The sequence below is a fragment of the Argentina silus genome (assembly GCF_951799395.1).
Source record: "Argentina silus genome assembly, chromosome: 4".
In the NCBI taxonomy this organism is placed as follows: Eukaryota; Metazoa; Chordata; class Actinopteri; order Argentiniformes; family Argentinidae; genus Argentina; species Argentina silus.
In genome coordinates, this window is record NC_139658.1 from 2454211 (window position 1) to 2474444 (window position 20234).

General features: G+C 46.2%; 1 protein-coding gene across 1 annotated transcript in view; it reads left to right on the top strand.

The window, feature by feature from the left end:
• Window positions 1-8217: 8217 nt before the first annotated feature.
• dnah1 (dynein, axonemal, heavy chain 1) overlaps window positions 8218-20234 on the top strand; it is a gene marked incomplete at both ends in the record, with an annotated part of 29323 nt that continues 17306 nt past the window's right edge. Inside the window, 34 exons of the mRNA XM_083667619.1 lie at window positions 8218-8295; window positions 9773-10000; window positions 10213-10285; window positions 10389-10563; window positions 10751-10907; window positions 11154-11286; window positions 11369-11530; window positions 11641-11893; window positions 12010-12167; window positions 12338-12549; window positions 12641-12939; window positions 13155-13305; window positions 13455-13648; window positions 13867-14092; window positions 14178-14297; window positions 14459-14541; window positions 14698-14839; window positions 15069-15224; window positions 15442-15640; window positions 15787-16040; window positions 16267-16479; window positions 16725-16889; window positions 17076-17197; window positions 17334-17439; window positions 17534-17713; window positions 17832-17972; window positions 18160-18323; window positions 18464-18577; window positions 18726-18914; window positions 19077-19182; window positions 19331-19444; window positions 19538-19687; window positions 19809-19895; window positions 20015-20201. Of these exons, the coding sequence (XP_083523745.1) occupies window positions 8218-8295; window positions 9773-10000; window positions 10213-10285; window positions 10389-10563; window positions 10751-10907; window positions 11154-11286; window positions 11369-11530; window positions 11641-11893; window positions 12010-12167; window positions 12338-12549; window positions 12641-12939; window positions 13155-13305; window positions 13455-13648; window positions 13867-14092; window positions 14178-14297; window positions 14459-14541; window positions 14698-14839; window positions 15069-15224; window positions 15442-15640; window positions 15787-16040; window positions 16267-16479; window positions 16725-16889; window positions 17076-17197; window positions 17334-17439; window positions 17534-17713; window positions 17832-17972; window positions 18160-18323; window positions 18464-18577; window positions 18726-18914; window positions 19077-19182; window positions 19331-19444; window positions 19538-19687; window positions 19809-19895; window positions 20015-20201 (5491 nt within the window). The remainder of the gene's footprint in view (window positions 8296-9772; window positions 10001-10212; window positions 10286-10388; window positions 10564-10750; window positions 10908-11153; window positions 11287-11368; window positions 11531-11640; window positions 11894-12009; window positions 12168-12337; window positions 12550-12640; window positions 12940-13154; window positions 13306-13454; window positions 13649-13866; window positions 14093-14177; window positions 14298-14458; window positions 14542-14697; window positions 14840-15068; window positions 15225-15441; window positions 15641-15786; window positions 16041-16266; window positions 16480-16724; window positions 16890-17075; window positions 17198-17333; window positions 17440-17533; window positions 17714-17831; window positions 17973-18159; window positions 18324-18463; window positions 18578-18725; window positions 18915-19076; window positions 19183-19330; window positions 19445-19537; window positions 19688-19808; window positions 19896-20014; window positions 20202-20234) is intronic.

Sequence of the window (20234 nt, forward strand, 5' to 3'; positions counted from 1 at the left end):
AATGAGACCTCTTTAATGCGTAGCGCACAAGCGCGTTAACATTGGTACGCCTTTAGGCTACCCAACTCCATTTACGCACAGACGAGCCCGACGTTCTATTTATCCAAAGAGACGCGCAGTGGGCACGTGGTGTACTGCAACAACACTTCCCCGAAATTAACATGAGCGTGACGGAATATTTTTTTCTTGGGCGGCATACTGACTGTCGCAGACTCATCCACTAGGATTCAGCAAAGGAGCGTGAGTCGAGTGAGGGCAGGGTAGACAGATTTGCAAGGGCTCATGAACGTGGTTAATGGGAACCAGCCCCACAGCGCATACCAACTATACCAGCTCCCTTGCGAGCACGCAAACCAGGGCCTCTTAATGGTAGGGAAAGGAAATTAGTTTATCTACTTTTTCCTCCTGGTTTTAAGCCGTAGTAATTTCATATTACAGCTCTCTTTGATGCCCAGTTTCAAGAAACCTGAAACCTCGACGAAAATAGCCTCAGAGCACTCAATTCTTATGGCTTGGTAGCTCATTGTCACACTATGCGGGCTAGTAGACTTTGAAGGATAGGAAGGATACAACTGGATCTTCATGAGACTTAATTCATGGTTGAATATGGTCAAACGTGCACTCCTCTATCTGTTGCCATATGTTTGACATCTAAAACACAAGACAGTGGTACTCAATAATAAACATATGGCCTTGATAGTGTTAATATACTACAGTGATTCTATAAAATTCCCTTTTAACCACATGCATGTCAGGAAATGAACAGTTCACTGTTGATGCATTCCTAGTCCCTGGCACACGCACTGAGCCAATGGAATAAACACCACGTCTCTTCAGTTTAATGTCTCAGCATGAGTGGAAGGGTTTAGAAAATTGGAATTGACATGAAATTGGAATTGGTTCCCATAAATTCCTTTATGCTATACCAATTATTTACAGACCAGTATGACCGAATCCACAGTTCACAAGGTGTGGCGAATGAACCACCACATTATGTTTTTTTCCATTATTACTTATCATTCAATATCCATCATATGCTGTCCCCCATTTGTACCCCCAATGTAACCCGTCTATATAGGAAACCATGTCTGACATACAGTACATACTAGGCTACATACTATATATGACTGACTCATGAGATGAGCTTGATCCAGTTTGATGAGTTTAATACTGACTCGTGAGATGAGTTTGATACAGTACAGTACAGTATTTTCAACTATTTACGTTGGCCTACTCTACCTCCATTCCAACAACCCTTCTTCCTACGCTATTATCTCTAACCTTCTCTCACTCTCACTATTTCATGATCTGTTCTCAATTTGTTTTTTCTTCATCCGTCCTGCTCTTTATCTCCCTCTTTACCATCACCCTCCTCTCCCTTCTAACACCCACCAGTGTCTGGCTGCCCTCCCGACAATAAAAGGCTGAAGGCTCTCCTTCATCTTCAAACATCTCATTGTTTCTCCTTTGGTCCCTCTCCAAAGCTGCAGTATGTGTCATAAATATATTTATGATATTGTGTTAATCCTGTTTATGAGGGATTAGCTGTTAGCTGGTAACGTTAGTGACATACAGATGTAAGATCTGGATAATTGTGTTTTTGTAGACTGATTTAGTCAGCTTTTTGACAGCCTATTAGTTAGAGAGGCTTACTGCCAGCCTTGGAAATGAGATTCAGATACTCCACAGCATGTGAGATTGAGAGAGAGAGAATATAAAAGTCAGACAGGTGAACCCAAGTGCAGAACACAGACTAAGAGACAAGATCAGTGAAACCCCAAGCTGAGGTGTATTTATTAAGAGAAGGCTGACTGAGCCGATATGTAGACAGGTAGTCCGGTAAGGGTCAGGCAGGCGGTTGGTCAGGCAGGCAGGGGTCAAACAGGTAAGCTGGCAGGCAGACGGGCAGAGTTCAGGCAGATAATCGTGTTGGCAGACAGGCATAGGTCGAGTAGGCAGGCGGGCAGTCGTACACACAAGAGGTCAGGCAGGGAAGCGGACAGTCATGCAGGGGAACAGGCAGGTAGGCGGATAGTCGTCCAGGCAGGGTTCAGGTAAGCAGGCAGGCAAGCAGGCAGGAGGGTCAGGCAGGGAAGGAGGGTCGGTGGCAGGAGTCAGGAGGGAACTGTGGACACAGGAACAAACAAGGTAAGGAGGCTGGGAATGCTAAGAAGCAGGAACTAGGAATTATAGCTAGAAGCGTGACTAACAATGAACTGATGTTACAATCTGGCCGGGTAGTGAAGGTTGAACCGGGTATTTCTGGCAAACGCCGGTAATGAGAATGGGGAACAGCTGGTCATCTGACTCCTGCACACCTGACACCACTCCTGAAATCAGCCTGACTAGTCGAGAGAGAGAGAGAGAGAGAGAGAGAGAGAGAGAGAGTGAGAGAGAGAGAAGGAGGAAGGCAGAAAGAGAGTCTGTGTCTGTGTCTTCAGAATTGTGCAAGATTGTTGTAAATCCAATAATGATTTGGATCTCAGAATGGTGATTTATTTTGATGTATGTTACACTGAGATGAGAGCTCCAACAATTTAACAGGATGGGAGACAGAACTATAAACATTTTTAAAGCAGTTAAAGCCTTCTATATTTGGCTGCTCATTTCATCCTGAATTACAAAACACATTGAAATGTTAATTGACTTGATAGTAACTGTGGGTAATTTACTATGCAAAAGGATTTACTCGTGTGGTGCCAGGCCGCAGCCAGTAAAACCCTTGTTTACAACATAAACATAAATACGGAGAAAGCAAAACAAGAAAATCCCCGTGGCCTTGACATGGTCTCTAACATTCTCACAACAGAAGAAGAAAAAAAGAAGCTAAAATGTACACTATTTGTTTTCAACATATTCCCTGGAATACATTCACCTAGCACCTTGTCTCTCTGTTCATCACCACCTCCAGCTGTGAGGGGTCAAATACCAGCCAGACGAGAGCTCTAGAGGTCACCCACCTGCCCCACTAATTGCTGCTCTCTCTCATTTACGGGGCTTAATGGAGCCTGGGGTCAGGGAGTCAGGGTCAGACAATCAAGGATGTCCCTACCCCGATAAGCCTCAATGTTTTTGAAGGCAGGCATAGATGCATGTGTCTGGAACATAAAGTCAATCTTCACCTCTCTCCTTGTGTCACACCCTCCACTTCCACCTAGCCTGTGCCAGTATCTCTCTCTCTCCTGTCTGCCTCTGTCTGTCTATGTGTGTATGTGTGTGGGTGTGGCCCAGGCTCCTCACCTGTGTCCTCACCTGTGTCTTCACACCTGTGGTTAATCACCTCATCTACCCACAGTATTTAAATCTTGGCTTCCCATCCACTCATAGCCAGATCGTTGTTTGTCGTTACAAGTCAGTCACGCTCTTGGCCGCTTAGCAGGGCTTAGTTTCCTGTAGATTCTCTGTGTCTAAGTATTTGTCTCACCACGTTCTCTCTGGGCTACAGGACCACTACCCGGTTTTTGCCTGTACCTGCCTGCCCTGCTACCCTACCCTGCTTGCCATTCCACCCTGCTACTCCGTTCCCCCCTATTCCCTCATTAAAACCTGATTCTTTTATATACGTGTCCTGTCTCTGTGTCCTGCGCTTGGGTTCCTTAGCTCTGACCGTAACACCTTGTCTCTTCATATTCATCTTTCGATTGAATTGTCCCATCTGTGGTATCCATTCTGTGCCTATAAGCCTCAATGTTTGTGCAGGAAGATCATACGTGCATGTGTTTGTAATATAAGGTCAATCCTCACCTCCCCTCTTGTCTCCTCATATTCATCTCAATTAAACTGTCCCTGCTGTTGTATCATTCTGTGTCCCTGCTTATGTTATTTTACTCCCCAATATTATATGGAGAAAGACAGTAACAGATGGAAGGCCAGTCTAACAAAGACAATATTCAGTAGTAAGATGAGATCAACTTTTTTTGCCATTAGGAAAACAATGCCCTCTTTTTGCTGCAGATGACTATGTTCAAAGAGTAGAATGGCGTTTCATGGGCTTGAACAAACTGGGTGGTCAAATAATAATATCCCTCGGCCAACGGAGAAAGGCGAGAGCCATGGTTGCTGTGGTCTGTGCTTGAGTAAGCACCAAGGTCAGAGTTCAATGGTCCTGTTGAAATGTTATGATTTGTGGGGGTCTGGGTAATCATGGAGACATTGTGGACATGCAGTCCAGAGGGTCTAAGAGTCATAATAGATACATATACACCAGAGCAATTAAAGATGTTTTTAAGCTTTGATCTGTTTGAATGCATTCATTATCGCCATACTTGAAACTTTAAACGAGCCAGATACACAAAGAGCACCATCATCACAACCGTTGCTCTAAGCTAGTTGTGGTTCTAGTTACCTTGGTAATTGGACGTTTTTTCTACAATATGTTTTTGGTCTGCCCCAACAACAAATGTTCCATTGGGGTGGGCCACACAAACAACAAGAGATGGGATGGATTTCCCTGCATACCTGACCTTTAAATAGTGTCAGTCAGCATGGTTTGAAGTGCAGAGGTCAAAGGTTAGAGTTCAGTTTCAAAGGTCTAGTTCAGGTCCAGTAAAATAGGGAATTCTCATTCTTATGGTTTGTTTGTGGTGGTCCATTGTAGCTCTTCTTGTCTGGGTTTGCTCTGTTATGTTCTGTGATGCTCATGTCCATGCCTAATGTAGCTCACGCATGTTGGCTAACTGTTTTTTTTCCCCCATCACTGGCTACGGTGGCAACAGAAGTGTAGAAATTAAGGAAAACTGCAAGTAAAATAATAATAGGCTACGCCAACAATTAAAATAAATCATTTGACCTGAGCACTCGAAGGGAGTAAAAGAATGGCCAGACCTGTGAAAAATGGTGTGTTAGCAGCAATTGGATTTAAAAATAATTGATACCAGGGTATTACCGTATACCAGGGTATTTTGCCTGTGAGGTAAGAAGGTATGAAAATCTGGATATCCCCCAACCCTAGTGTGTGTGTGTATGTGTGTGTGTATTTATGTGTGGGTGTAATGGGTTTAAATTGCAGTGAGGTTCTTTGATCTGAGAGAATGAATGACACAGATTAACCTGTCAGGCCAGCAACTGATAGAGGCCAGATGAGGCAGGATGACAAACCAGGGCCCCTGTGGAACGCTTGGGCAGATTGCCAAAGCAATAAAACACTGTGTGTGTAGTCGTGTGCTTTTGTGTGTGTGTGTGTGTGTGTGTGTGTGTGTGTGTGCATGTGCGTGTGCATGTGCATGTGTGTGTGTGTGTGTGTGTCTGTGTGTGTGCGTGAACATAATGGAGGGAATCTATTTTTAAAAACCCTTGCACATGTTTTGAGACTCAAAATCCCTTTAATGTATCCATTATACATTTTTATGAAGAAAGAATGACTGGAATTTTAAGAAGAGAGGGTTTGCTTTTAGAGGTTTGGGTTGATTGGTGACTTCTTTTACGAATGCAGCTGTAACACCGTGCTTAATATACAGTAACGCAGGGACAGAACCTCCCACCCACACACACATTTACACACATGCATGCATGCAAGCACACACACATATATCCATAGATCCTCTCTTTCTCATCTCTCGCCCAGTGCCCACCCACACTTACAAACACATGCCTGCACATACTGTACTGACTCTCTGAGACACACACACACACACACACACACACACACACACACACACACACACACACACACACACACACACATTCTGATAAATTCCGAACCGTCCATTGGCAACTGATTTCCGCACCACCACACAGACAATGCATGCTGTTCTGGTTTATATGAGGTTTTGTGCTTGTCCTTTCCTTTCCAACGACTAGAATGTCCAGGATATGAATGCCTAAGAACGGTCTGGTCCATTAATAATGGGTCATATAAAAGGGTAGTGTACATCAGTGGAACAAAGTTCCAAGGCGGTCAGGACAGGGGCCAGGACAGCAAGACTTGAGTGATATCAATAAATCTAGCATGCATTTCTATAGGGTTCACAATCAATTACATGTGCACTTGCTCTCTCTCTCTCTCTCTCTCTCTCTCTCACACACACACACGCACGCACGCGCACGCACGCACGCACACACACACACACACACACACACACACACACACACACACACACACACACACACACACACACAAGAACCGGTGCACTCAGTCACTTTGGATCAGTGAGGGCTTTCCCCTCCGCTGAATGCTTTTATGAGCCAGGTTTCTGATCTTTGGTTCCCCTAAAAGTCACAGTGAGAAATGGGGCAAATGAGGAGGAGAAACCAGATGCAGCTGTCCTGGATCCAGTACCAAGGGTTGACTCTGTCTGGCCACGTCTCAGCCTGAAGAGCCGTCGCCACCCGTTTACAGGCCCTTTTACGATCATGCCCAGGGTCCATCTGCAACTCGCCCAGTCCTATGTCGGCCACTTCAATGCCCAACGAGGTACAGAGGTCACAGTTAAACCCTATTTATAGACATGCCCCCTGTCAGAAACCAACACTCCATAGGTGCATCCTCTCACATCATTGGTCTCTGGCCTTCCCTCGTAAAAATGTACAGTCACAAAACTCAAAGTGTGTCCAGGGTGTGGTTTGCCACTCACACCCATACTCACCATCAGTCAGTTCCCAAACACTGCATGAATATATCAGTTGGAATCTAAATATGTGTTGAAATAAAAAAAAAAAGATGGATTAAATGCCATGCTATATACACACACACAAGTAATCTTCACACATCTGCAAGGCAAGGGTGTGCCATGGTTGGCATACAGGTTATTACTAGGAAAAGAAGGTGTGGGTATGTGTGTGACCGCTCACTCCTTGTGGCTCACCCAACAATGTGACAGTGAGGAGGAGGGGGGAGCAGTGCGGTGTTTGATCACACCAGCCAACATCTGGTCATCAGGAGGAGCTAAAGTTAGCTCTACATGCTGCTCTCATTACTGCAAAATGGGAGTCACATTCATGCAGGCATGGCCCCCACAACAGCCCAGTGCTGTAAAAGCAGGGGGATAGGGAGGAAAAGAAAAGGAGGAATAAACCTGGGAGGGTGGAAGCCAAGGCGAGATCCTGGGCGAGTGAGGCGAGAGTAGGGATGAGAGAAGTGGGTGGGCGTGTGGGACATACTCTAATATGGTCATTTGGTGGTTGATGGCGTGCCAGGTGGTTAATATGAGGATGGCTGGTGCTGAACTGAAACAGAGGGAGGACAAGCGCTGAGAGAAAAAGAGAGAGGAGCTGCTGGGTGGATCAAAGCAATGACAAGTTTGTTAGATTTTAATCAGCTCCACACACCGAGAGCTGCTAACCAGACATCTATGCGACAAAGCCCAGCACAGTGGTGGAATCTATAGCTTCAGCTTTGACCACAAAGCCGCCCACCAACCCCCTGGAAGTTAGCATGTTTTGAGGACCACCACCCATTCAGAGACTCTGGTTAATATGGTTTCCTTTGGATCCCTCTGGGTAAATCTCCTCACTGATCTCACCATCATGATCAGACACCTGCTACAGATTAATGGTCTGTCTAGGCCAGGAAGGGTTGTTAGCATCAAACAGCTGAGGAAGGCTCTGAAATGCTAATGCCATCATCAGATGTGGATTTCAGTATTCCCTTGTTGAGCAATGGGCTCCCCCAACGAATTAAGTAATAGTTTGGAGACCCAGAATGGCTTCGAGTAAAATGTAAAACTGATGTGCTACAATATAACTGGGATGAGTCCAGTGGAGGAAGGGAAAGTGGGAGGGAAGAAGAAGAAGAAGAAGAAGAAGAAGAAGAAGAAGAAGAAGAAGAAAAAGAAGAAGAAGAAGAAGAAGAAGAAGAAGAAGAAAATAAACATGTAATGATGAAATGTGCCTTTGATTTGAGCCTCTGATGTCAAAACTTTAAAGCAAGGAGATTCACCAAAGAAAACAGTCACAGAAATATGACGTTATTTTAAGATTTTGACATGTAACCCCTTCCTCTCTTGGCCTCTGAATCATCTCATTGTCCTTTCCAGAGAAATTAATTACCGGTGATGTGGTCCCCCAAGTCGGAGGACCTCCTGCTGTGTCAGTTTTGAGCAAACACCCCCACCCTCCTTCCTTCCATGCCTGCTTCCATCCACCTTAACTTTGTCCCAATTTGCAGTGTGTCATTTGTAAGCGACATGTGAGAGTTCAGACACATGAGACCACTCATTTGTGCTCAGCTACATAATCCCAGGCTGCTCTGGGCAGGGTGTGTGGTGCCTGTGATCTGCCATGGGAAACAAAGCAGGATACGGCACCCTTGTGACCCGGGAGTGTGGGGATCGTACGGGTCAGTGGGATTTCTACCCTGTGAGACATGTTGAGGCAGACAAGGGTGGGACAGGAAGGGATTCCTCATTTCAGTACAGGAACTTGTCCAATCTAGCAGAGCATTAGCTCATCAGCATTACCATTATCATTATCATCATTATCATCAGCAGAGGCGTCATTGATATGGGCACTGGGGAGTAAATCCCTCTGAGAGAGATCTCATCAGTTGTAATGTTTCAATACACTCATTGAAGCCAGAAGTGCCTACAACTATGGTAGTCTACTCTGACATTACTGTCCCCTATCATGACAGCTGAAACATTAGGTCTACCATATACCTATACCTCAGACGAAAGAGGGGGGGGGGGGGGGGGGGTGAGAGTGTGAGAGAGAGAGACTGTGTGAGAGAGGCAGAGAGATAGAGAGAAAGAGAGTGTGTTTGAGTGTCTCTCTCTCTCTCTCTCTCTCTCTCTCTCCTCTCTCTCTCTCTCTCTCTCTCTCTCTCTCTCTCTCTCTCTTTCTCTCTCACTCATAAAACTAACTGTGCTTCCCACATCGCTCATTCTACAGCCTCTCCTGCAATCTAGAGGCAGGGAGAACAGCACTTCATTACAGCCATCAGAGGGCTCGATATTACATTTACATTTTTATTATGTGACCTGACCAATTGTAACTTCAATTGCATTCCTCTCTTTTCCACTTTATTTGCTTTGACAGAGGTAATTTTACGGGCCCAGAGAACAGTGTTTAGTTTACTGTGTTTCGGAATGGTCTGTCTCAGATCCTTTTACTGAGGATTATATGCTGTGCGAAATGCAATAGGGCTATATTGTTGAAGTAACAGATTGCTTTTGAAACATAGACTAGACGAGGCCTTTTTACAAATTTGCAGGCCATGCAAAATCTGTTTACTATCAAGAACATCACTTACCTGTTGACTTTCCCTCATTGTACACCATATATTTGTTTAATAGCCGCTCTTTCTACAGCAGCAATGTATCAGATGGCTACAGTCTCACTTTTGCAGTAGGTCACGCGATCTCTGGCACCCCCAGCTGTTTGATACCAGAACCTCCCTGACAACCGTTGCCGCGTCCTCAAATTGGGAACTTGGAAACCGAGATTGCAGCCAAGAAGAAACAGTTTTATTTAGGCTAGCTAGAGGAAACTTCACAAAGCAAGGTTTATGTCTCAAAACTGATTCCATCTTGTAAAGGTATGTATGTTCCAATTGGCAATCGAATATGCACATCATTTGCAAACTCTACTAGCTAGCTTGTTATGCAATTTTTGATTTGTTTGGCAAGCAAGCCAGCAAAATTATTGCCAGATCAGGTGCTTGTAAGTGTAGCTAGCATTATGGCATGCAACGCGAGTGCTTTTGAAATATGACCTTATAACCAACTGACAATTGGAGATGCCATACCAGCAGGAGAATGGATTGGCTAGGGAAATGCATAGTGCAGGAATGCCTGAGATGTAGCGTAAGTATATTCGTTTTTTTCTTGTCTGACAGCTTGACACAGATGTGTGTTTGGTCATGGAGGCAAAGCAGGTGCACCAAGGCCATCCCCATGGGTTTGGTGTATTTGTACCACACCCTCCCAGCAAACCTACAGAGCACAAGTTGTCCCCACTACAAAGTCACAGGGGAAAACTCCCCCCTGTCAGAAAGTACCCTGTGATTGAGCAAAAAGGATACTACTCTGAGCTCATCACTACAGCAGCCAAACCCAGACTACAGGTAATCACACATGCAGTAAACATTAACGCGCGCACACACACACACACACACACACACACACACACACACACACACACAGACACACACACACACACACACACACACACATAAACAGAGAAGCAAATATGTGTGCTAAAAAAATAAATTAAAAAAGTGTAATTCCCCAGTGAATGTTTTTACAACACTTTTATAACTACCTATCAATGTATCAGTCTTGCACAGAGGGACCAGAGACTCAACAAAGTTTACTGTGCCAAGCTGGCTATGAGTCCAACAGTCCTATAGGTGAGACTGTGTTGCAACACATCAGCCACTCAACATTTGTGTTAGAGCAAATATTTACAAGTATATCTCCCCTCTCGTAACCTGTCTCCTCTCTGCTCCTAAGTGACCACCTTCCGGACTCCTTCTGACCTACACAGCCTGGTTGAGAGGGACAGGCATGGACCCACCACCCAGCACCAGCAGCAGACAGACTTCTGTCCTGGAGGATACACAGCCAAGGTCCAGCTACCATACCACAGCCTGCCTGGACAGCGCCCACGCAAGATAGAGATAGAGAGGTGGGTGTGTTTGTCACGACCATAACTCAAAACAGAAGCATTACCTAGCCTCCCGTGTACCACTTAAACTGTAACCCTTGGCTTTAATCGGCAGTCACTACTAGTCAATGGAGATAACAGAGCTGATTGACAGCATACACACAATCAGGTTGATTACTCTCTACCATGTCATGTTTCTTCCTCTCAGGCGCAGGAGGGAGTACCTGAAGCTTGACATTACTCAGTTTCTGACTGAGCAAGGGATTGACTCCAACCTCCTTATGCCTCGACACGAGAGTAGTGAGGAACATGTGACCACCCCAGAGAATCCCCTGCCACCTGTCTCTAACTACCTGCCTCTGGAGGTGAGCCCCTCAAACGTGGACATTGCTGGCTATTTTCTCAGGTAGATGTCCCTTGAGCAGCACAATGTAGCCTTGTGTATGGAGATGCCTTTGAATACATAACATATGGTTTGTCGTTAGGTTAAGTGACAAGTCAATGTAATTCATTTGGATAGGTCTTCTTCCTTGTTTGATCCATCAGTTGAGAGTGATTTGTATAATATGTAATAGTCTTACACTTTAATCTTTCTTGGGTTTCTCTCCCAGGTGTTTGACAATGAGGAGTTTGATTGTCGCACCCCTCAAGACTGGCTTGCCCTGGGCTATGAGGGAGGTTCAACAGATCGTAAACCCATACCTGCCAAAGCCTTGCTGCCCAACACTGACAAAATACCACCCGGTACACATTTTTGTTGTATCTAGAACAGAAAATATGAATTGATTATAATTTCCTCTGACTTATCCTCTTTCTCTACCTTTAGAGGACCCGAAGTGCCCCACCTTAGAGTACAGCTGGCAGTTTGTTGGGGTTCTTGACTACAACCAGGAGAAAAGTCTTTACCTGGTCCAGAAGGCTGACAGGAATGGCAGAGTGAGAGACAACAAGGGGAAACCTGTCCTGAATGGAGGACAGAGAACAAAAGGTAAACCTATTGTGTCAAATACTGGTTTATTTTTCATTCCCAGTGTGTGTACAGATTGTTATTGATTGATTTCTAACCTGTACTGTAATCACCCTGCTGTCTCTGTATAGGTGTGCACCTGCTGTCGGCCACTCAGTACTGGGTCCCCAGGATCAGGCTGCTGTTTAGTGCAGAAAGCCCTTCTCTGTTTGCCCAGCGGGTGCAGTTTGCCCATCACTGGAGGGAGAACACAGAGGCCCTGCTACTCTACCACCTGTCTGTGGACTGTATGCCTGTGTGGAGCGGCACCCCGTCTCTGAACACCCAGAGCCTTGCCCGTGTCAAAGAGCATGCTCTCTCCACACCTGGCCTCAGACTCAAACTGTGAGTGACAGCCTATTGTCATTACTATACCTTTTCTCTGTACCATTTTATCTGTATAGAGTATGTTACTTCCACTGCTGCTATTTCTGACCCTTAGAATATTCTGTGTGTTGCAGGCTACAGGAGTGTATCGTCCAGCTGGAAAGGGAGATCAATTTGGACTATGATCGCACCATGAACCGGATCAGCTTTGACAGAGTGGTGATGGCCAACCCAGAGGAGTTCTCCCACATAACCCTACCTCAGAAAGAACCTGAGCATGTGCCCCAGAAAGGTTAAGTCACTGTGTGTGTGTGTGTGTGTGTGTGTATGTGTGTGTGTGTGTGTGTGTGTGTGTGTGTGTGTGTGTGTGTGTGTGTGTGTGTGTGTGTGTGTTGAAACTGTTTTTAAAGTCTGTCCTGTGTTGACACCTCTTACACACTGTACTCTGTGTGCGTCCCACAGGCTTTGTGTCTGTTCCCGCCTACCCCTTTGAGAAGAACCGCGCTGCTTTTGCCTTCAACTCCCTACTGACAAAGCCTGAGGTGGTCTCTGCCTTGTCCAAAGTGCGGGCTGAGTGCAACAGAGTGGCATCCATGAGTCTGTTCCATGTCACCTTCACCAAATCACTGCGCCTAGAAGAATTTGAGCTGACCCAATCCCAGACACATGCACAGGTATTAACCCATGATACCAGATCGGTATTCCACATTCCACAAATTGTCAACCATACACCCCTAACCTAACCTTTCCCACGCCCCCTCCCAGGTGCAATTGTTCCTGCGGGACTCGTGGGTGACCACTTTGTGTAATGGCATCCGCTCCAGCCTGAGGGATGTGGGCCCTGGTTGGTTCAGCCTGACAGAGTCGCGCTGGGAGGTGTACAGGATGTCCAAGCTGTGCAGTCTCATGGCTCTGGTGCGCTACAGCCTGCAGGATTCCCTGCGCTTCTTGGTGCAGGACTCCCTGGTCAGCCTTGCTCAGTTGTTGCTGGACGCCTGCCACAGTATCCTCCCCTGCCCACTGGACCTTGTCTGGGGCTCCGACCTTATCAACAGCCCCTACAAGTTAGATATCACCTGTCTCTCGATCTACAGCCCCTACATCTATCATATCCAACTCTCTCTCTCTCTCTCTCTCTCTCTCTCTCTCTCTCTCTCTCTCTCTCTCTCTCTCTCTCATTCCTTTAGATATTGCCCTCACTCTCACTAATAGTTGATATTAGGGAAAAAATGTTTCATACTGTGCCTATGTATTGATAATTAAGCTACTCTATGTCTAGGCCCAAGAGGAACCCACTGTTCCTGGTGGATCTGGTTCTGGACCAGACTGGTGTCCACTACAGCACTCCACTGGAGAACTTTGAGACCTCCGTCATGACCCTGTTTGATAAGGGCATCCTGTCCACACACAATGTGCCTCAACTGGACAAGGCAAGATATCCTGCACCAGGATGCCTTAAAGCAGACACATGAACAAACTCAAAGGCTTTTAAGTTTGTGTTGATTAGTAATGCTCTTCTCTAGTGTAGTGATGATGATGATGATGATGATGATGATAACTCTGCCTCTGTCTCTCGTAGTTTGTTATGCAAAAGATGTTCATCAGTGGCACTCCCCTGCTGGAGTCGGTGGGTCTGTGGGAGCCTGCGGTGGCAGAGCTGAGAGAGAGGATCCGTGTGGCCCTGCGCCAGGCAGCTATACCCCTCAGGGCTTACGCCTGCAAATATGAGAAACACCTGGAACTGCACAACTCAGATATCGACACCTTCCTCAAGTAAGCTCAACTTGTATTTGTGAGACAGGCTCTTATTTTTACCTCACTGTCTGTCACCTCCATAAGCCCAAGAGGGTTATTATAGTAACCTTGCGGGGCGTGATGACTTCTACAATAACTCTCAGTGCTAACACCAACAATAGGCTTTAGCTCAGAAGGCTGATGCAGTGCATGTCAATGTGTGTGTGTGTGTGTGTGTGTGTGTGTGTGTGTCACAGAGCACACAGTCAGGAGGAGCAGACTCCCCAGGAGGTGAAGAAGGAGGTGGTGCAGCACCTGAAGGAGAAGGAGCGTCTGGACCACTCCCTTCCCGCCTACATCATCATCGGGCCCTTCACTGTTAGTGTGGAGAGTGTACGCCAAAGCCTATCCAAGAAACGCAGAGCCCTGGCCAACGCTGTGCTGGACAGGCTCGCCTTCAAGCTGCGCAAGCAAGTGGAAGAGGTAAGTCATAAGCTTGTATGGGAGAGGAGTTTGAGAGAAACAGAACAGAAGTACTAGTGAATTTACTTGTGTGTATTTATTTCAGGCATGTGAAGAGTGTAAGGCCATAAGCAGGAAGCTGTATGAGAAACCCAACAGCATTGAGGAGCTGACAGAGCAGCGTGAATGGATGAAGCAGATCCCAGACCAGCTCAAGGCCCATGAGGTGTAGATCAATCAAAAACCTCATATGTGTTTTATATTGATAGATATTAATGCACACAATTCAACCCATCTACAGAACACACAGCCATTGTTGAGCTTTACTATATAGGCCACCCTCTTCATCTAAAAGTAGATCTCATTTATCAATCTCACTTTCCTCAGGAACTTCTGTCTAAAGCCATGTCAGACTATGAGCTAATCGACGAGTTCTTCTACAGCCTGTCAAATGAGGACTTCAATGGAAAGTAAGGCTTACCATCACTATACACTGTCAGACATTTTGTATGGGAGTGAGAGTGATGGGCCATGTAGAAGGAGAGTTGGGGCTGAATAAATGGTGGCTCAGACTGAATGCTTAATGACTAGTGAGAGATTATCTCTCTGTATCTTTCTCTGTGTAGGTGGACAGCCATGGCGTGGCCGCATAAGATTGTGGCCCAGATGGAGACGGTGTCGACGCAGCATGTGGAGGATGAAGAACGCTTCAACAAGATTCAGCTGGCTGACCAGAACAACTTCCAGGAGCGCCTGGACTCTCTGCAGGTCTGCTGTGCTCCTGAATATACTTGTTCATTTAAAAGAAAGAGCACTGTACTCCACATATGATTACACTCTTTGTGATGTTCCTGTGCTAGCACCTATAAAGACATGTTGGCATTCTGTTTTGTAAGATGAAAGCCTGCTTTTGGACATGCTAACCTTAGAGGAGCCAGTATTCTTTTTCACATCTCCCTTATGCTGTTGCTGACCACTCTGGGTATATTGTTACAAGATGGCGGTTGCTGGCTTCTCTGGCCACACGGACGTGAGCAGAGCTCATGAGGTGGCCAACGAGGTACGGCGTGTGGGCAAGCAGCTGAAGGAGTCCCAGACCATGGCTCAGACGTACAACAACCGCGAGCGTCTGTTTGGCATCCCTGTCACCAACGTAAGTCTGGCACTACTGTTACCCATAACACCCAGTAAAACACCCACTATAATCTGCAGGTTCCATGCAAAGCTTGCACCTGTAGGAATCCTATATGTTTTATATACTGTCCATTCTCAGTTTATAAAATGTTTACAGAAACTGAAGCTTTTCTGTCCCAAAAACAAAACTGTATTTTCTCACACTGACAGTGTGGCCTTGTGTATGTTTGTTGTAGTACGACCGTCTGCAGAAGCTGACCAGGGACTTCCAGCCCTTCAAAGACCTGTGGACCACCACATCAGAATGGCTACGCTGGCAAGAGAGCTGGCTCAACGACCCGCTGTCCAGCATCGACCCCGAGCAGCTGGAGCGTAATGTCACTGACGCTTTCAAGACCATGCACAAGTGTGTTAAACAGTTCAAGGACATCCCAGGTGAGTGATACTGAAGTACACACCCCTGACATGTTTGACCCAGCAGGGAGAATTTCAATTATGATTTTTAGATGGTTAAGAATGGATTTGAATAGTTTTACATTGTTTTTCTCGGTGTTTCTCTCTCCCCTATATCAACCTACCAGACTGCCAGGAGGTGGCATCAGACATCCGAGGGAAGATTGAAGACTTCCGTCCGTACATCCCTCTGATCCAGGGCTTGAGGAACCCTGGGATGCGGACTCGCCACTGGCAGCTGCTGTCCGATCGCATCCACATGAACGTGAAGCCCAAGGCCAACCTGACCTTCTCCCGCTGCCTTGAACTGGGCCTGCAGGACCACGTGGACGAGATCGCCCGTGTGGCTGAAGTGGCAGGAAAGGAATATGCCATCGAGCAGGTACTGTATTGCGTCATTGTACAGAAAGTCTGTATTTGTGTGTGTATTTTTTGTGTATATCTTTATTTCTGAGGGCTTTTTTTGACTCCAGGATATCCACTTTGTATGAAATAAGTCACACTAGGTGGCAGGTCATGGAGACAACTCAATGACAGCTTAGGGAAGATCTATGTAGCTGGATGCCACTAGTGCTAATCAACATACTATATGTGTGTTCTCTATGCAGGCTCTGAATAAGATGGAGCATGAGTGGTCGACAGTGGCCTTCGAGGTGCTGCCCTATAAGGAGACAGGCACGTACATCCTGAAGAGTCCAGACGAGGCCTCCCAACTGCTGGACGACCACATCGTCATGACCCAGAGCATGTCCTTCTCCCCCTACAAGAAGCCCTTCGAGGACCGCATCAGCACCTGGGAGAGCAAGCTCAGGATGACTCAGGTACAGGAGAAAGAAACACTAGTCCAATGAGGAGTCAGCATTGAGGTAAACATAGACTGAAGTTTCATGCATAGTGCCTCAGGTCCTAAGACCTTTCTTCCTTAGATTATTTTTAAGTGTCTCCCCATTTAACAAGATATTATTATTATTATTATCATTGATTTTGGATTTTCCTCAGAGTAACAAGATCCTTATTATTGCCATGTTATTTATGTTGCTATACTGCCCTCTGGTGGTATTGGTAGGATGTGCTAGAAGAGTGGCTGACATGTCAGCGCTCCTGGCTCTACCTGGAGCCAATCTTCAGCTCTGACGACATCAACCGCCAGCTGCCTGTCGAGGGCAAGAGGTACCAGACCATGGAGCGCACCTGGAGGAAGGTCATGAAGAGCGCTAATGATAACAAACAGGTGAGGATATTTCATATCACAATAAAATGGCAATACACAGAATAAGGCTTAGATTGATTTATTTTGGTTTTGGCGTTGATATAGCCACTATGTGGTATTGTGCATTGATGTGTATGTTTGTCTGAATGTATTGTCATGTCTTGCTGTGTGTTTATCTGTGTATTGCATTTTTGTTTGTGCCTGTAGGTGATTGACCTGTGTCCAGACCCCCGTCTGTTGGAAAGTCTGAGAGACTGTAATAAACTGTTAGAACTGGTTCAGAAGGGTCTGAGTGAATACCTGGAGACCAAACGTGGTTCCTTCCCCAGGTATGCTGCCACCATGGCCACACTTTCATTTGTAATATGATATATAACATCCATGCAACTATACTGTATGTTTCACTTCATTCTCATATCACATTAAAAACTGATTGTGTGATTGGTTCTTTGATTGTGTTTGCAGATTCTATTTCCTGTCAGATGATGAGCTGCTGGAGATTCTGTCCCAGACCAAAGATCCTACTGCAGTACAGCCCCACCTGCGCAAGTGCTTTGAAAACGTTGCCCGGGTTAGCCATCTTTCTTTTACTCCCTGCTCCCCTTAACACTTTTGGAAACATAACTGCATAGCATTCTAAATCCCTTCTCTTCTGTGTCCTGCAGCTTCAGTTCCAGTCGGACCTGCAGATCACTCATATGTACTCTGGTGAGGGGGAGGAAGTGAAGCTGTGCCTGCCAGTGTGGCCCTCTGGGAATGTGGAAAACTGGCTGCGGGAGGTGGAGTTGTCTATGAAGGCCAGTCTGAGGGACAACATCAACCGCTCCCTACAGGTCTACCCACAGGTCAGCCCCATACACATACTAATCAACAGTCGGTCAGATTTGATATAGTATCTCTTTGCCCAGTGTTGCAAAGCCAGTTGTGACAACTGTGATGTCTGTGTCCCTGGCCTCCCCCCAGATACCACGTAAAGAGTGGGTGTTATCCTGGCCGGGGCAGGTGGTGATCGCCGGCTGTCAGACCTTCTGGACTACTGAGGTGTCTGAGTCACTGGAGCAGGGAGACCTGGCTGACCGCCTCTACCCCCAGCTACAGACACAGGTGTGGGAATAGTTTCCCTAAGGCTTGTCTAGGCCAGATAGGACTCCCCATAAACAAGGAAATAACAATAGTGACTCACAGATATGCCTCCAACATCATTGTCTGTTACAGTCCAGTAAATTGTAAAAAAAAAATATGTAAATGAGAGTCTACAACTGAAAGTGTCCTCATCTTATCCTGGGTGTAGATTGGAGACCTGGTGCAGCTGGTGAGAGGGCGTCTGTCTAAGATGCAGAGGGCCGTGCTCTCTGCCCTCATCGTCATAGAGGTCCATGCCAAGGACGTGGTAGCAAAGCTGGTAGAGGAAGGGATCTCCAGTGTTAACGACTTTGAGTGGATCAGCCAACTCAGGTTTAACTTGCTGCCCTCCCCCCTACTTGACACAGTATATGGTCCTTGCTGCTCATACAATGGGCTCTATTTGTTCATGGAAAGGCAGAATTGTGAACAATTGTACATAGATAACATGCAAAAAAATTATTTGTTTGTAGATATTACTGGGCCAGAGATGACCTGTACATTCGAGCAGTGAATGCAGAGTTCCTTTATGGATACGAGTACCTGGGGAACTCAGGACGCCTGGTCATCACCCCACTCACAGACAGGTAAGTATTGTTTTTTTTCTGTGTGTGGGTGAATCCCTTTACGATGTCAAGAAAGTGTCCGAAGGTTTCCCATCTTAGCCTAAATTCATTTGCAGTTTCATGCTTTACTACCTCTTTGTATGTACATGTCACTCCTTCCCTCTCTCAGGTGCTACCTGACCCTCACAGGGGCGCTGCACCTGAAGTTTGGGGGGGCTCCAGCAGGTCCAGCAGGTACAGGGAAGACTGAGACTACTAAAGACCTGGGGAAGGCTCTGGCCATCCAGACTGTCGTATTCAACTGCTCTGACCAGCTGGACTTTATCGCCATGGGCAAGTTCCTCAAGGGGCTGGCCAGGTGAGCCTAAAGTCACATGAAAAAAAAATATATATCCGTGTTCTATTCAAATTTCTATATATGCTAGAAAACTGCAAATATCATGTTCTTGGGCCAAATCTTTCTGACTGACCTCAGATTGTTGGGGTTATGCTGACTATGATGTGACTCCCCCTCCTACAGCTCTGGAGCTTGGGCATGCTTTGATGAGTTTAATCGTATTGACGTGGAGGTGCTGTCTGTGGTGGCGCAACAGATCACCACTATTCAGAAGGCCCAGCAGCAGAGGGTGAGCTATTATTATACTGCATACACATGGGCATTTTCTGAAGTAGATCATTCTGTGTGTATCTCTTCTGCTGCTGTTTTAGCCTATTGTGTGTGTGTGTGTGTGTGTGTGTGTGTGTGTGTGTGTGTGTGTGTGTGTGTGTGGTCAGGTGGAGCGTTTTGTGTTTGAGGGGGCAGAAATCCCTCTGGTTCCCTCTTGTGCTGTGTTCATCACCATGAACCCCGGTTATGCTGGCCGCACTGAACTACCAGACAACCTGAAGGTACTGTACATGCTTTTGATAGTATTTGAACTATTCACATCCCCTCTGTTTGGCATGAGAGAATGGACTGAGGTGTTCCTCTCTGTCCCCCAGGCCCTGTTCCGCCCTGTAGCTATGATGGTCCCTGACTACGCCATGATCGCAGAGATCTCCCTCTACTCATTTGGCTTCAGCGATGCCAAAGTCCTCTCCAAGAAGATCACCACCACTTTCAAACTGTCTTCAGAGCAGCTCAGCTCCCAGGTGGGGCCCTATTTGCCACAGACAGCATGCCCTCAGATTTTCCTATGTTTCATGAGTGTCCTGTTCTACACTATTGTAATTCTGTATGAAATGTTGACACTTTGCTCCTGTATATCTGCAGGATCATTATGACTTTGGTATGAGAGCTGTGAAGACTGTGATCTCTGCTGCTGGAAACCTGAAGAGAGAGAATCCTGATATGAATGAGGTTAGATTGTGTGTGTTTATGCTATCAAACATTGTCACACCAAAAAGTGAGACTAGCCTATGTATTTTGACATCAGTAAACATGTCCAATTTATCTGATTTCCTTCCTCTAACTACCAGGAGCTGATCTGTCTACGGGCTATACGAGATGTCAACGTTCCCAAATTCCTCCAAGACGACCTCAAACTTTTTAATGGCATCGTGTCCGATCTCTTCCCCAAGATCAAGGAGGAGCCCATTGACTACGGCACCCTGGAGGAGTCAATCCGTAACGTCTGTGCCAAGAAGCATCTCAAGGATGTGGATGGTTCGTATGAATGCACAGATGTACAGTATATGT